Source organism: Ptychodera flava, chromosome 11, assembly GCF_041260155.1.
Source record: "Ptychodera flava strain L36383 chromosome 11, AS_Pfla_20210202, whole genome shotgun sequence".
NCBI lineage: Eukaryota > Metazoa > Hemichordata > Enteropneusta > Ptychoderidae > Ptychodera > Ptychodera flava.
The window spans coordinates 27555455-27573400 of NC_091938.1; the positions used below are offsets into that span (position 1 = coordinate 27555455).

Sequence of the window (17946 nt, forward strand, 5' to 3'; positions counted from 1 at the left end):
ATAAGGAAATCTAATACTTGCAGAAAATTGAAAAAAAACACACTGAATTAAACAGATTTTACTCCAAACTTCTAATTCTAATTCGATTATTCGTAGTATCGTCCCTATAGTAGGTCTGGTAGCAAAATATGTTTGGTATTTCAATCCTAAATTGGCGAGGTTTTTTTCCATTAGTGACAGTCGCATCGTGAAAGTTTTGTGACGATAATGATGATGATGATGATGGTGGTGGTGGTGGTGGTGGTTGACGTGGTGATGGTGATTTTGTGGTGGCGATGGTGTCAAAATTCGTTTCATCTTTAAAACGGTATCAAATCTTATCTTGGCTGATATTTACCTTGAACACATCAAGAAGAGGACAATCCCAGTAGTTATCAGCAATATTGACACAATAGTAACAACGATCACTTCAGAGAGAAACCAATGAATAATCATTTAGACAATCATCATAATGCTCTTTGCTTTCAATTAAAATATCACCTGCTTTCATGACTATAGATATCTAGGTCTGTTAAGCAGAGATACTAGTTAACAAGGATAGGACATTGTTAACCGCTTTTCAATTGCCGCCATTCTGAAATACATCGGGGCATTCAATTTTTTATACATTCAAATTCATTGCAACACATTTCAAAAGTATTTAATACAGAAGGGAAGGTTATCTATGCACGAAATGCCTCCTCAACGATGAAATAACTACACGCACATTTGCACTGAAATGAAAACGTAAAAAGTGAAGTTATACATCATCGTACCACGACATATTGATCACATTTTCAGGCAGTAATATCCGACAAGCTTTGTGTAATTTTGTTCACTTTACCTTAACTGATGTTTTTACCTCACCTGAGACTTCCTAAGCATTGTTATCACTACTATGTCAACGGCCAGCTTAATATATTCGATCACTGTTCTGAACTAAATTCTTTTTTTTTAATTTTTATCCCCGACTTACCTATGATATTGTCACCGTTAATGACATCTGCAGAAGAAATTAAAGGTAATATCTGTAGTGACAATTGACGACAAAATGATTACATTTGCTTCATTAAAAACACTATTGACTTGAGGGGATTTGTGCAAGTGCCCTGTTCATTGATAAGTTTTGGTTTCCATACTTTCAAGCATTGCTATGACAAGGATAAAGATAAAACAAGCGGTGATATCCACATTATTGTCATCAAAATACTAAAAAAAATCATTGGCATCGCTTTTCTAGATCGGCGATAGAGAGGATGAGAAACGAGACCTATCTTTATCTTAAGATTTGGTGGTCCAGGTGAAGAAGCCCTCCCTCACTGCTGTATTTTCTTAAGACACAAAAACCTCGACCGATTCATCAAGCCAAAACGTCTGTTGCAATAGTGTTTCTGGTCGTGTGTTTATTCGTCAATATTATTGGCCACTTAATTTTACAAAGACAGCCTCAGGTACTTTCTTGTATAAGACCCAGACAAGAAGTCGTCAATTTTAGAGTCTGAAAAGTATGTTTCAATATCGGTGGCCGTGTTTCATGAACAGAGTCATGTTATAGTCTACATTCTAATACTGGTTTTATCTTACCAAGGCAACCTGGGACTTCAGCATTCCAGTTTCCGTCATTCTGACATGTCAGCTCTGGATTGTTTGTGGACAGTTCATGCCCCTCTTTGCAGGTTATCACCATGACGTCACCGGGTTCGTAGAAAGGTTGCTCTGGAATGACGTTACCGTTCATTTCCGTTGGACGGAAGCATACTGTCAGGGCTGTTTAAATAAAGGTAAAGAATAAATAGTGAGCCTCAGAATTGCTCCTGCGACCTTTCAAATAATTATTTGGTACATTTTTGAATGGCGGAATATAAATGTGTAAATAGTTTGATTTAATTTCTTGTTTTGTTGTTTGTAAATTTTGAGAATAAAAGTCAGTTTAAGTAAACGAAAAACACTTAAAATCTTCTTGTTTCAAAGTGTTGCACCTGTAGATGGTAAACAAAGATGCCCTATTGAATCTACTATTTCCGCCTACTACGAGATCTTGGACGTCAAATATGTTACGCGAACCTTGATAAAAATTATCATGGCACCTGCATATCGCGCCCTATTCGTGAACACAGTGCTGCGAGTGGCAGAAACGGGACAGTTTTTCAGTGTCTGTGCAGTGTCGATTGCGATTCGTACGATACAAGTCAATTTTTGTTTGACCGCAGGGTATCTGAATCGTTTAAAGGATAGTGATAACTTCATTGTAGGTAAAATGATGCATGTTCCTCTCGTTGAGACAATGCCCCGCAAATATCAAACCGCCCACTATCTCCTTCAGACTAGGGTACCACGGGAAGTGTCTGCCAATGAATAATTTCTATACTTTCCCTCAAGAGGTTCATCATGCATATTTTATCTCACTTGACCCAATAACTCTGAAACTGTGATCTGCGAAGACATCCGAAATTTGCCCCTCAGCTTTCGTGCACAGTAGATCAACTTTAAACTTACCTTGAAACGTAAATCGGTATGTACCAATGGTTGGGTTGTCGCTGAAACCGGAACGTAGAATAACAGAAGACATGCTTGAGTTTATCATAACCACAGCAACGTCATTGTCATGGTCATATGCTGCTATGAGATTACCAGCGTCATCGTACACGGATACATTGTCTCCCCTGCGTATATTAAGCTCCGTGAACTCTAACCTTACGATGGTACCTGTCCGAGTCGGAGTTGATATTGTCGTCGTAAAAGTGACGTTTGTTGGATAGGACAAGGGATACAGAGGCGAAAACGTGGAACCATTGTATCCACTAATAATGTCAGCAGTCGCTACAAACTTTGCTGTAGAATAAGATAAAAATCGTGAATTATGAGAAAACTTCGATACTCTCATGTCGTTTCTTTAATAATAATAACATACTAGCTAAAATGAATGCGCAAAAGGCAGGTGTTATTTTGGTTCAAAAATGTATATACTAATGTTTTAGCAACTGTTACAGCCGACATACGGTTGGATTGCACATTCAGGACATATATAGATATACTTCATGGCAAAACATTATTTGTTGATGGTACGGATACAAATTACAATTGGCAGTTATGTAAGATACATATACCAATCGTTCCTCTTTTCAGAATTTATTCTCTTTGACTACTCAAATACGTGATGTAATCCATTTATTTTTCCTAAAAGGCAAAATCGAGAAACTAACCTTGAAATTCGAATCGAAATCCAAGACGTTCCGCTAAATCTCTTTCTTCAAATTCGAAAGCTTGCAAAGAAAGCCACAATCTATTCTTTGTTGTGTCAGCGATGTATCTGTAAGTGTCATTGTTACTATATCGACCAATGTCACCCGCTCCCTCGGTATTTCCAATCAGTACAAAGTCATCAGAGGACCGTAGAGTGAAATTCGCGAAGTTGGCCGAGATTACAGTCGCATGAGGAGTTTGCACTGTCCAGTTACACGCTCCATCCTTAACGTAAGACTCCGGGTAGAAGGGAGAGGTGATGCTGCCATGCAACAATTCGATTTTACCTCCGCATGCTGAAAAGAAATTCCACCATGAACCATGACCGAAAATGATCATGATTGTTTTTGATTTACAATGTGCATATAATACTTTTTGCGTTCCAGCAAGACGTTCATTAGAACATTTGTCTTCAAAACATTCCAAGATTTAAAATGATTCTTCTTAAAACCAACGGTTCCTCATAAGCATTCATTCTGAAGGCTTGTTTACTCTGTGTACATGTAGGTTTTTTATGTTTTAAAGTATTGTGTGGTGTTCCTAGTGTGGGGTTGTTGTTCTGAGTATGCGCAGTGTGCTTTATTATGGAAATACAAATTGAAAAGTACTTCTTCATATCTGTCCAGAATGTTCAGGTTTCTCTGTTTAGTCAACCAAATATCAATGTATTACATCTGTTAAACTTTGAGAGATAATGATTTCGAATGCATAAAATGTATTTTACGGCTGTTTATAAAACTCTGTATACAAACTTTAAATAAAAGATCATGTTTTTGTCGTGTACACATTGTATCAGATTAAATGTCCAGTTACCAAGTTCATGATGTCAAAAATTGTATCTGCCTTTTTTTCGTCGGTGCTGAGTCTATATGGAAGTATCAGCCACAAATGCAATATAGGTCACTCAACCTTGCGCCAAAAGCATCCTGTATTACATTTCCACTACAAATTTGTGGTGGAAATGTAATATTTTAGATTATCCTGATCAACTCAGTTGTGTATTTAGCTCTACTCTCGCACTGAGCACTCTACTCCAGCTGATCTTGAACTAAACAAGTATATATATATATATATATATAATATATATATATATATATATATATATATATATATATATATATATATTTATATATATATCAACATATTTAGCAACTTATAAATTGTTGACTAACGCAATACGTCTCGACTTGCTGTCATATTATAGATTCGGATGTTTCTCCACCAAAACATTGAAAAAGCAATTTTTGCGTCAATGTTGTGTATACTCAAATTTGCAACACTCTTCTCCTAGGCTCGCTCACCCTTAAGCGAAAAATAAAGAGAAAGAAACGGATCGTTGTGGTTGTCGGTAGATCAATTACAGGGCCCTTTCTGTTAAGGAAACAAAGGTGGTATTTCGGCAATGTTCGATCTCTGGTCTTGATAGTCAGTCATTAAGATAACGTTAATATTTCGTGAATATTTCATTAATGAATAATATATCAATATTACATACCTTGAAATTTAAAGTGAAAGTAAACTTTCTCTTGTAAAATTTCAGGCGCATGCAAACGTATCCACATCTTGTTCGACGTTGTATACTCGACGTGTACAAGTCCCTCCTCGCAGTCCGACTGTGTAACATTTCTCAATATATGAGCCTCGTTGAAATCTGTGACGTCACCATCTCTGATCTCTATGTAACCTGAAGTTTCCCCGCTGACCAACAACGAACAACTGTCGATTTTAGCTGTTACCGTCGACTGTTGTGGAGTATGCGCTGTCCATGTGCAGTCTCCCACTTTAGTTCCGGGAAAACCTTCATAATGGAAAGTCCCTTCTTTCCCGTCAAAATTGCCTCCGCATTTCATCTCTGGAAAGTAATATAGTCATTAGCAAATGCGATGATAAAACAGAAACTACAAAAACTATCATATGTACCGATTTCGAATTCATTTATACCCCCCCCCCCCCGTCCAATTTATGGACTCCACTGTACAAAGGAATATTTTTACAAGAAGTTATAGTTACAGAAGTAAGGAATTATATCTCCTGCAAACTTTCATACAGCGCCACCTGTGGTGGAGGTAAAGGGGTCACCCCTTTGCCCCTGACAGTCCTACTAGCAAGACAGCAATTTCGGCAGCTCAACTTCATCTGTCCTTAAAACGAAAACAGTAGCTTTACCACTTTTTTATATTAATGTTACTTGGTGATTAATATATTTGTTAAGTTCGGTTGGTGGATAATTTGCCTTCAGGGCACAAACTATGAATGATTTCTCGTATGGGATTTAACGATATCGCAAAAGTCAAATTCTTCTCTGCTGCGGCATTAGAAAAAAAACCAACATGGCCGTAAGGAATATATCAAACCTTAGATTAAATCAATAGATTTGTAACCAGGTCAGCAAAGGACAACTCCTGCGTGATTTTTACACATTGTGTAATGTCAATGTACTGTTGCAATGCTAGTGAGAGTTGTTGACGAGAGACAATTAAGGATCCATATCAGGTACTTGGGTGGCGATTTAAATTGAACTTATAGAAAAGGGCCACCTTTAAAATTTCAGTGCTTGGTTTTTCCGTTAGATATGTCTTTTAATATTATTTCGTGTGGGTGCATTTTAGTGGCAAAACAAATACTTGGTGATGCATCGCACAGGCTACATACGCATTGCAAGTTCAATGATACTAATAAGGATAATATACTAAGCCGATGTTATAATAATATAATTACGTAAATTAACGACAAATACGATTGTTCAACCTCAGCACAGCAAAAAGTGTGAACAAATGAAATATAGACATCGTTCCGTATTCAAAGACGCGTATGTATATAAGCTCGGGGTATTTCTGACAGGGCGTCTAAAATTTCATCATTGTAAGTTGATCTCATTCAATGTCTTGAAAAGCTGTTGTTTGACTGGTGGCGCTTGACAATGGTTCACAATCTAAATTATAAAATGTGGGAGCAAAATTTTCTGCTGACAGCTTTTTCTATAAACGTTATGTGAGCAGCGCATGCTGTACAAACATATTCGAATTGTTCGCTATTAGCGTAGTACTCGCCACGAAACTAAGTGAGTCCATTTTTATTAGTGCTCTCATGTTAACGTCACGAAATCTGTGCAGGGTTCGATTTTCATGGAACTGAGACAATGAAATGTAAGTTTATATATCATCTGCAAACGCCGTAACCCCTTGCAAAGGCCCCACACCACTGGTGGTGTTGTTAAGCTTTGATGAGGTGGAGCGGCAAAAATGGCAGTCTTGCTTGGAGGACTGTCTGGGGCAGAGACGACCAGTTTGAGAGATGACCCCTTGACCTCCACCACAGCGCTGTATGGACGTTTGCTATCAGATTAAATCACTTACTTTGTAACTCCGTTTACTCAGAGTTCAAGAACTTCAAAATGAGCCCATACGAGCCAGACAAGTATTTTAAACATTTTGAAGTCCGAACATCTGTCCCCGCGGCGTATTCTATGGACCTCAAGATTGTGCTATCTTGAAAGATGCAAGATTGAAAATTTTGCTGGAACTGTCCTCAACATTGTCATCTTCATGGTCAAGTATAGAAATCAGGTTTCCCCTTGTGAAAATTTGGATCAGAGAAGCAACTTATCACCTTTATATAAAATTTACTGCTTTTTGACATTCATAATAGGCATTGTGCCTCGTGTTAACTCTAATGGCGGAAATTTCCGCTTTGCTTTCCACAGACACTGGATGGTGAACATTTTGTTCACTCAAATGGTTTCAAAGTCAACCCGTAAAAGCAGAACAGCAAAGAATTGAAAGAGTATTGTTCCGAAGATCATCCCCACACTACTGTATTGAATTTGAGTCTACATTACTGATACACAAAAGGGAAAATACGGGAAGTGAAAAGCTGACAGATGAAAAAGATGAGGAAGTGATTTTTCCTTGCCGTTGCAAAAGACAGATTTCAGATGATAGGACTCCCAATGAAAGAGATCTGTAGGGAAGCTGTAGAACAGAACAAACAACATCCTCCTTTGAGAGGTAGAGCTCTGTGTGGTATCATTGGTGCTTTAATATTATAGGGTTATTCACAAAATACGGCCCTGTATGGACGAGGGCTCAGTGAGTGACGTATTGAATACGTCACTCACTGAGCCCTCGTCCATACAGGGCCGTATTTTGTGTATAACCCTATTATTATACATCTCCCTCCATTAATCGTCGTAATAAACTAATTCTATGGTAAATTTTGAGGGGTGCAGCACGCGCGATATGAGTGGAACGCGCGCGATGGTTGAAATAAAATTGCTACAAACCCCTGAAAATTACGCGTCGCGCGTCTCCCGTATTTGGGACTCCGCGTACTATACAAAATACGGAAAGTTATTGGACCGTCAAACTCCCATAGGTTACGGCAGTAGGTGTATAATAAACATGTATATAGACAAGGAACTAAACAATTATCTCCATAAACATGCTCAACTCATGTCTCACATAGTGTGCATGCAGGGTAATGCATTGATCAAAAAGTGTATCATATTATATCAAAAGACGACATAATCTGAAATTGTGATAAATTGTTACTTTGGCCAAAGTCCAGTGGAACAGCCTTTTAACAGTATTTTCATAAAATTTCGATATTTACGACATAGACAGACATAATAACAAGCGTCAGCTTTTGCAGTGTAGTTTACATTCTGGCCAATATTGCCTATTTTGTTTCTTGATTTTATGCTGACAGTGTCTGGATACAATTACATACCGCAACAATTGCCTGTGTACCCGCCTTTACAAGCACAGTAGTCGTCCCTTGGCGTACCCTGATCGTGACAGTGGCTTTCCTCGGCATTGCAGATCTGAGTTTCCGACAGAACGGAGGGGCACGCTCCACCGCAGGCTGCTGGCTTTGTAACAGTACGTGTGCGAGTTTTCTGACCGTTCGTACCACACGGCAGAGAGCAGTTGCTCCAAGTACTCCATTCGCTGACTTCACATGCAATGGGGGGACAATAACGTCGACGCCGTCGTCGGAGGAAAGCGTCTTCGACAGCGAACATGAGAAAAACAAGTTCCAAGCAAATAAAAATCGTTGATGCCTTCATTTCCGCGAGTTATGTATTGAGATCTGTTACGTAAATTGGCGCAAGAAAATGAAATGGTTGAGTCATGTAGAAAATAACGCTTTGTGTGGGTAAACACTCTGTCCCGTTTTGACAGACATTGCCAAAGCGGAAGTGTCACGTGAATACTTTCCCCTTTGTCGAGAAGTTTATTGCGTAGCTACTTTAAATAGACAGGTCTAAATATATTTTAAGTTGCTCGTTAGAGTAGATTTAACGTCTAGCTCTTCTTCTCTGACAAATAGGTATCACGCGAACAAGTGTGACCTACAATCAGCGGCAGCGATCGACGTTAATCAAATCGCAACCTCTGCACAAGGACACGGACGAACAGACAGAGAGACAGACAGACAGACAGACTCAGACACACGCATATACATCAGAAAATTTTCCAGTCTAAGGCATTTCGCCCAGTCTTAGACAGGCTGCCTTAGTAGGCGCTGTCCATTTCATAGAATTATTTTCCTTTCATGTGATCCAAGCGGTATTATTATATAGGGCTCAGCCCTTGGTGTCGCGCCAGGGGTTAAGATTGGCAATGTTATTTGTATTGATTCATGATAAAATGTAAGTAATTGTTATTTCATAAACGTTTATATGACAACTATGCCCAGTTTCCCTCTGATGAAAGCAGTTCACGTATGTACACGACGTCAAACCCTGCAGCAGTGCAGGTATAGATTTTCTGTAACGTGTAAAAATTTTGGACAAAAATTGGCAATTTTTACAATGATAACAGCCTATCGCGTTAAACAAGGGACGTATTGTGCAATCATTATCGTTGCAATGTGACCGCACTGCCCACCTTCCACTTGCAAGCTGAAAACTACAGCGTAACAGCGTTCCGTCTAAAAACAGGCAATTTTTGAATCTAATTATTGACACAGGGGGCGCTCTTCTAAAATTCAATCCCAGCATTCTTTGCGTATCCCCCCCCCCCCGTTCATGTGCACGACAGTTTTCTCCCTTTATCTATATTAACGATATTTTGTATCAGCGATAAGGTGCATAATAACATTTACTGGCTAATAAAAGAGGTATATTTTATAAATGGCATGTTATATAATAGTAATTTCTTTCGTATTTGTTTATTTACGAGTATTTAAAAATAAAACATGGCGGCGCCCATGAAAGAAGGGTACACTTCCGGTTACTCGCATAGTATATTATGAATAAGCGCATGCGTAGTCAGTAAGCCGCTGGCGCGACTATTATTCTACTGTTTTTGGTTTATACCGTTGTTTTTCCGCCCGTAGGTGTCGAGCTTATTTATCCAAAACGTTTCACGCATTAATCTGTAGGTCTTACCATGCCATGTTTTTTCAAGCCCGTTATATATTTTTAAATCATGTATTGCGTGATTGGACGAGGTGAAATGGTTTGGTAACGTATAGTTGATTTTTTCCGCGTATTGCTGATATGTGATGTAGCATATGTGTGTTTACTGTGTCACCACATTCTAGCTAAATAAGCTCGACACCTGAGAGAACGGGCACGTTCTGCTAGTGAAGCCTTGCAGCTTATAGTGTCAATTCAGAGTTCCTTGTTCACAAACAGCAAAGATAGAGACCTCAAACCATATTTATTTAGAACCATTCTGGCCCGGGTAAGGTTGATAGCTAGATCTGTTAGTCAGCCTTAGAGATAACTAGTATGATGGCTAAAATGAATTGGAGAGGAAATGATAGCCTAATTCTACATTTACAGTGCTAATGATGTCTTTGAAGACAGCATTGTAGAGCGCACACTAAAGTGTGTGTAAGCCAAAGGAAAAGATCACTGTCTTTGGCTTTGTCTGACGTCACCTTTTTAGAATAAGCACCGCTGTGTCTAGGGAGAATATCCACAAAGGAGGACTTCCCAGTCCTACAATAGACTACCAGTCGTTTATAACCTCTGGTTGACCTCGTGTCGTGGTAATTTATAGCAACATGAGTTATTCAAAAGCCAACATTTTACCATGCAAATATTGCAAAGGCATAGGGCAAGTAAAGTTCAGGAATTAGGAAATAATGCTTGTTGGCACATACAGTACAATCAGACTTGTTGAATGCATGTGTGCGTGCAAGTTCCCTTTGTGTTCAAGTGTTGTGCAGGTGTACATTCTCTCCCGCATATCAGGCGTTTGGCTTTTGTGCAGGTGTTACGCTGAACATGTAAATTACCCCCTCCCTTTATACAGCCGAGTTTGAATTTAGGCAGTTCAGACCACCTCGGTAAATTTGAGTGTGTAGACTCTCGTAACACTGTGTTCGGTGTCAAGATTTCAGTCCTTTGCCGTTTGCACACGTACAACTGGCTATCGTCCCCCGAAAGTGTCACAATCTGAGGTAAGTAAGAGCGCTTTTCCTGTATAACTTTTCTTTCCTTCAAGTGTGCAGGTCGACTGACATTATTCCTTGTGCGATGACGTGGCATTTATATGTACGTATACAGAATGGCCGTCGGCAGACTGAAGTATCGTAGCCCAATTTAGTTTCCAACACAAGTCTTAAAGTTACTTGAAGTGAATTCTTTGTAATTTCTTAGTTTCAATTTAACTGCCATGTAATTTCATTTAAGCACAAATTTATTTGCCATGTAATTTTCTTTTCTTTACTATTCAGAACCGTATTTCGTACTCCGTATGACAAATGCCGTATGCCGTGCGCCGTATGCCGTGTTTTGAACTTCGTATTCTGTATTCTGTATACACTCTTTATTGAGTCTGCATGTGTGTATATGCAGTTTCAAAGGAATTAAAAGGAGTCAAACGTGATACGAGTTTCCTGAGTGTGTTCATCGGGGGCCCATAGCGACGTAGAATTTTCAGATTCTACATAGTTCTCAGATTTCGCAGACAAACAAGTCAAGTTCTGAGCCATGGCATGCAAAGGTGGTGTTGACCAGCAACCTACAAGGGCAACTTCAGACGTTTCGGACCACGGTGGTAACATTTGTAGTGGTAGTTCAACTTCTTCATCGGATGTGGAAGAAGAGAACCAGACCAGCTACCCGAAGACTGAAGGTAAGTCAATTGATCATCTCAATAAGTTAAAGAGATCGGCAATTGCTTACCGTGGACATATGACTAGAGTGTACATGGAAATTGAAACTCTGTTAATGAAGTCCAACCATTACGAAGAAGTTAAGCGCAAGTGCGTGGATATAGATAGACTGTTAGACTCCTATCAAAGGACATGTCATGAATACAAAAAGTATGTTTCTCAAGAAGAAAGAGACAACGTTGAACTTGAGTATGAAGCAGAAATTAAAAGAAAACAATGTTTGGATCAGCGCCTTGGAAATTGGATGGTAACTAGCAGTACAATACCTCCAGAAATCAAGCAGAAACGAACAATTGTTTGTCACGACCAGTCTACTGGCCATTTGCCAACGAAGAATGCCCAGGTGAGTACTGTTGCTGCACCAACCATTTGTGAAACACTGTCTGAAGCTTCAGTTCGTTCACATCGTTCTCAATGTAAAGAACATTCGAGAAATTCTACTTCTAGCCGTAAGAAAGAAAGTGCTCCTAGAGAAGATGTTAACAGAGCTCAAGGTAGTCGAGAATCTTCTGTCAAGAGTGAAAACTTTTCTGTGTCAAGTTCAAAGTCAAGTTGTGCGTCGAAGTCCGCAAAGAAGATTTTAATTGCACAGTTCGAACTTGATAGGTTGAAGCAAGAAATGAAAGTCATGGAAGCTGAGCATAGAGTGAAATTAGCAGAAATGGACGGTGAATTATTTGAAGAACTGCCAGATGATAAGTCAGCCGTTTCTCAGACTGCAGAGATGCCAAGTGGTATGGAACAAGTAAACAGGTATTTCCAGTCCTTTCCTGTTCATTCTCAAAGTCAGAAACCTGACCATGATATTACTAACTCACGACCTGAATGTGAAAAAGCTGAAGGTTTGAATCCAAATGCACAAGAATGGCATCCATGTGACCCAACAGAAAATTATAGAGGATATAGGCCAGATGAAATGGAACCTTTTGATCATCAGCAAGATGCTATTGAACGTATGCTTGTACACCAACGTGAAACTATGCAGGCACTTACACTTAATTTAAGTATGCCAAAACGTGAATTCCTGTCATTTGATGGAGATCCTGTGTCTTATCCAGTCTTCACTAAAAATTTTGAAGTGAATGTCGAACAACAGGTCACAGATGACAATACCAGATTAGCATATCTGATACAGCACTGTACTGGACCAGCGAAGGAGGCAATAAAGAACTGCGTCATTTTGCCACCGGATCAAGGGTATAAAGAGGCAAAGAGAATACTGCATCACAACCTTGGGCAAAAACATCTTATTGTTAGAGCTACAATAGACAAAGTTGTTAAAGGACCACAACTTAAAGGGTTTGAAACCGACAAATTGCTTCAATTAGCCCGGAACATGAAGAGCTGTAATCTTAGTTCATTTCATATGAATTACAGAGCTGACATTAATTCCATGGATACTCTAGAAAAAATCGCCAAGCGCTTACCAACATATCTGCAAGCTGATTGGGCAAAGGAAGCTGGTAAGTTGATATATTCTGGAACCGAACCTGAATTCTCCCATTTGACGCAATTTGTGGAAAGTAGAGCAGCCATAGCTAACACGAGGTTTGGTAAATTGATTGGATCCAAACCAGACTCTGATAAAGATGCAAGACCAAAGACAAAGGGCAAGTTTGTGCAACCATCAACAAAGGTAACAACTTTAACCACACAGGGTAGTAATGTTGATAAGACCAGCAGGACATTTGCGAACCCAGCAGCGAAATCTGATCGTGCTGACAGGCAAAACACAGAAACTGGGTGTTTGTTTTGTAAAGGTCGACACAGAATCGACAGATGCTGGAGATTTGCAGGAAAATCGTACGAAGATAAGAAAGGTTTTATCAGAAAACACAAGTTATGTGATTGTTGCCTTGAAGCAAGTCCTCCACACATCGCTAGAAATTGTAAGAGTGGTTTGTTCTGCCCTGTTACCAATTGTGGAAGACGCCATCATGCTCTATTACATCCCATTTCTTCATCTGACACACGCCAAGCAAGTAATGCAAGTAATAATGCATATCCTTTATCAAGCAGTCCTTCATCTTTGCCAACATGTGGAAGACAAACGGAAAGGCAAGAAAATGAAGATACTCCAGGCTCGAGCAATGGTGCCAGTGGTACATCATATTGTGGTACTGTTCAGACTAGCAGACCTCGCATCAGTCTTCAAGTCGTTCCTGTCAGAGTCGGTAAACCAAATGGTGGGCCAGAAATCGAAACCTATGCCTTCCTCGACAGTGGATCTGACACTACAATATGTCTTGATAGCCTAGTGGACCGTCTTGAGCTTAATGGGAGGTCAGTCAACTACACTTTATCAACATTAAATGATGAAAAGAGTAAACATGGTCTAGAAGTCCAGCTTGATGTGAAATCGTTACACGACTCCATGGGTGTGTATCTGGATAAAGTTTGGACAACAGACAAGCTTCCAATATCAGAAAACAGTATTCCATCTGTGAGAGACACACAGAGATGGTCCCATCTCAAAGATGTTCAACTGCCCGAATTGAAGAATAAAGAGGTGACCATCCTAATTGGCAATGACGTTCCTGAAGCACATTGGATTTTGGAAGAAAGACGAGGAGGAAGAAAACAGCCATATGCAGTGAAAACACTCCTTGGTTGGACTCTCATTGGACCAATGGCTGGATCAAAGACACTTGATGCTAATGTCAACTACGTAAAGATGGACCAAGCCCTCAACTGTGAAAATTCTTTCCAGTGTGCAGAAACTATCTCTTCTATATTGCAGCAGATGTACAATACAGACTTCAGTGAATCTCTACATGACACCAGGGTATGTATGTCATTAGAAGATAAAAGAGCCAAGGCAATCATGGATCGCTCTATTTGTTTGCATAATGGGCATTATCAACTGAAACTCCCATGGCAGTTTGATACACCAACATTACCGAACAACAAACAGTTGGCTGAGAAGAGATTACACTTGCTAAAGAGACGCCTTCTTAAAGATGACACACTACTTGACAGATATTCATCAACTATGGAGGATTATATTTCACAAGGCCATGCAAGGAGAGTCCCTAAAGAAGAAAATGTTGTGGTAAAAGACCAACCTGTATGGTACTTACCTCACCATCCGGTAATCAACCCTCACAAACCAGACAAATGTAGAGTTGTGTTTGATTGTGCAGCCAAATATGGTGGTACATCTCTGAATGATCAGCTCCTTCAAGGCCCAGATATGACAAATTCTCTCATTGGAGTCCTACTCCGGTTTCGACAGGATCCAGTAGCACTGGTAGCTGACATAAAACAAATGTTTCACCAAGTACGAGTTGATCCATCAGACTGTGATGTCTTGAGATTTCTGTGGTGGCCCAATGGTGATTTAACCAAAGATCCTATCGACCATCAAATGTTAGTTCATCTATTTGGCGCAACTTCATCACCAAGCTGTGCATCGTATGCTCTCAGAAGGACAGCAGATGACAACAGAGGCAACTTTGATTCAGACATTATTAACTCTGTGTATAGAAACTTTTATGTTGATGATTTCTTGAAATCTGTTCTCAATTCTTCAGTAGCAAAGAAGTTCGTCGAAGAAATAACCTCTCTGTTATCAGAAGGAGGATTTCAGTTAACAAAGTGGATCTCAAACAGCAGAGAAGTCTTATCGTCAATACCGGCTGCAGAAAGAGCGCCATCTGTCATGAACCTCGACCTGAGTGATCTACCTGTGGACAGAGCTTTGGGGTTGCAGTGGGATGTAGAGGAAGATGTGTTCAAGTTCAAGGTGGGTAAAGAAGTAAAGGATGAAACTCGAAGAGGATTGCTCTCTGTTGTAGCTTCTGTCTATGATCCTCTTGGCTTAGTTGCACCATTTATCCTACCAGCAAAACAAATTCTCCAACAGCTGTGTAAAATTGGTTACAACTGGGATGAAAAGGTACCAGAAGAGTATCTCGCTGGTTGGCAGAGATGGTACAACGGAATACTTCTACTCAGAGATATTGCTATTCCAAGATGCTACAAACCCCCACACTTCGGAAGACTAGAAAGTGTTGAACTTCATCATTTCTCAGATGCATCCATGGAAGGATACGGTGTTGCATCATATCTTCGCCTCGTAGATGTCAATGGTAGCATACATTGTTGTCTCATAGTGGGAAAGTCTAGAGTTGCTCCCATGAAGACTGTGACAATTCCAAGACTAGAGCTGACAGCTGCAACAGTGTCTGCGAAGATCAGCAAACAACTTCGTGAGGAATTACAACTACCAATACATCAGGAGCAGTTCTGGACAGACTCTACCATAGTACTGCAGTACATTCGCAACTCAACGAGGAGGTTCCAAACATTCATTGCTAATCGTCTTCAATTGATTCACGATGCATCGACACCTAGCCAATGGCATCATGTACCATCTGAGCTGAATCCTGCAGATTGTGCATCACGTGGTATACAACTTGACCATATCAATGGTAGATTATTGCAGTTATGGTATGAAGGTCCACAGTTTTTGTGGCAACCACGGTCAAGCTGGCCAACCCAACCTACTGATTTACCAGAAATTTCTGAAGATGACAAAGAACTGAAGAAAGCCAAAGTTTATGCAATGCAGAAGAACACCTCTCCTGATGATTCAGATAGCCTTGAATCCCTAATGTACAGATGTTCATCATGGTATAAACTTCAAAAATCAGTCGCTTGGTTACTACGATACAAAAGGTATCTATCCACCAAATATGGAAGATGCAATGGTGGTACCATCGAAGCTGGCCGACTAACGGTCCAAGAACTTACTCTAGCTACAAAGGAAATTGTTAAACTGGTTCAGAAGAAAGCATTTCCACAGGAAATCACGACGATGAAACCACCAAGTGGAAGACGGGATAGCAAAGGATATATCAGCCCTCTTAGTAAGTTAAATCCAGTCATCTTAAATGGTGTTCTGTGTGTTGGAGGAAGATTACATAATGCCTCAATCAGTCAACAATCTAAACATCCGATGATTTTACCTCATAGTCATCATGTCACAGAGATAATCATTCGACATTTTCATGAGAAGGAAGGCCATGTAGGATCCAGTCACGTACTCTCTCTCATCAGGAAGGAATTTTGGATCACCAGAGGTCTCTCTACAGTAAGAAGAGTGCTTAGAAAATGTATCCTCTGCAGAAAATTGTAAAACAAATAATGGCTCCACTTCCAGCACCAAGAGTAACACAAGGTGAACCTCCATTCTCTTCAGTCGGTATAGATTATTTTGGTCCTCTAATGGTAAAATGGAGAAGAGGAACAGCAAAGAGGTATGGATGCCTTTTCACATGTATGGCTATTCGTGCAGTCCACATAGAAGTATCTCACAGCCTGTCAACAGATTCTTTTATTCAAGCTATTTGGAGTTTCATAAGTTGTCGTGGACCACCAGTATCAATATATAGTGACAATGGAACCAATTTTCGTGGAGCAGAAGAAGAGGTAAAGAAAGCTCTTCAAAAGTGGAACCAGGACAAAATAACAAATTCTCTGCATTCGCGAAATATCCAGTGGTATTTCAACCCACCAGCAGCCAGTCACACTGGAGGAGTATGGGAGCGAATGATCCGGTCTGTAAAAAGAATTCTGCGATCACTCATGAGCAACCAGTTAGTCGATGATGAGACTCTACTTACCTTGTTATCTGAAGTTGAAAGAATACTGAATGACAGACCATTGGTACAGCAGTCTGATGATCCCAATGACATGGAAGTTCTAACACCAAACAGTCTGTTACTGCTACGACGTAACCCATGTACCTCAAGTGATCTTCCGGCAGCCCTAACTCTCCATGATCGGAGAAGGCAAGCACAATGTATGGCAGATAATTTTTGGCAGCGATGGACCACAGAATATCTCCCTTCCCTTCAGCAAAGGCAGAAATGGTTACGACCGAGACGAAACCTTGTACCAGGGGATTTGGTGATTATCATGGATGAAAACCAACCAAGAGGCTACTGGTTGAAAGGTGTAATACAGCACACATTTCCAGATCGGTATGGCAACACTCGCCAAGTGATAGTCAAAACTGCAAATGGTGTACTTCGGCGAGATGTGCGGAAATTGTGTTTGTTAGAAGAAGCTCAGTAATGCAAATGATGTTAATAAATGATGAAAATAAGATTTAAAGTCGAAATTATAGTTAATGCAGCAGTTCAAAGTATATAGGTTTCAATATCATTTATTGTCATTGTATTGTCATTGAAATATTTTAACAGTTCTCCTCTGTTCTATTTCAGGTCTTGCACGAAAAAGTTGTTTGAAAAATGCTCCTTGGATTGTGCGCTTTTTGGGGCCGGTATGTGCGTGCAAGTTCCCTTTGTGTTCAAGTGTTGTGCAGGTGTACATTCTCTCCCGCATATCAGGCGTTTGGCTTTTGTGCAGGTGTTACGCTGAACATGTAAATTACCCCCTCCCTTTATACAGCCGAGTTTGAATTTAGGCAGTTCAGACCACCTCGGTAAATTTGAGTGTGTAGACTCTCGTAACACTGTGTTCGGTGTCAAGATTTCAGTCCTTTGCCGTTTGCACACGTACAACTGGCTATCGTCCCCCGAAAGTGTCACAATCTGAGGTAAGTAAGAGCGCTTTTCCTGTATA

General features: G+C 40.0%; 2 protein-coding genes across 2 annotated transcripts; one reads left to right on the top strand and one right to left on the bottom strand.

The window, feature by feature from the left end:
• Window positions 1-905: 905 nt before the first annotated feature.
• LOC139144451 (cubilin-like) lies at window positions 906-8370 on the bottom strand. The gene is made up of 6 exons (XM_070715151.1): window positions 7951-8370; window positions 4718-5074; window positions 3183-3518; window positions 2476-2811; window positions 1564-1746; window positions 906-982 (listed from the first exon to the last, which is right to left on the bottom strand). Exons 1-6 carry the CDS (start codon window positions 8288-8290, stop codon window positions 906-908), a joined length of 1629 nt encoding a protein of 542 aa, XP_070571252.1. The 5' UTR covers window positions 8291-8370.
• A 2800-nt stretch (window positions 8371-11170) lies between these two features.
• LOC139144452 (uncharacterized) lies at window positions 11171-17436 on the top strand. The gene is made up of 2 exons (XM_070715152.1): window positions 11171-16226; window positions 16739-17436. The coding sequence occupies exons 1-2, from the start codon at window positions 11171-11173 to the stop codon at window positions 17434-17436; spliced, it is 5754 nt and encodes a 1917-aa protein (XP_070571253.1).
• Window positions 17437-17946: the final 510 nt, after the last annotated feature.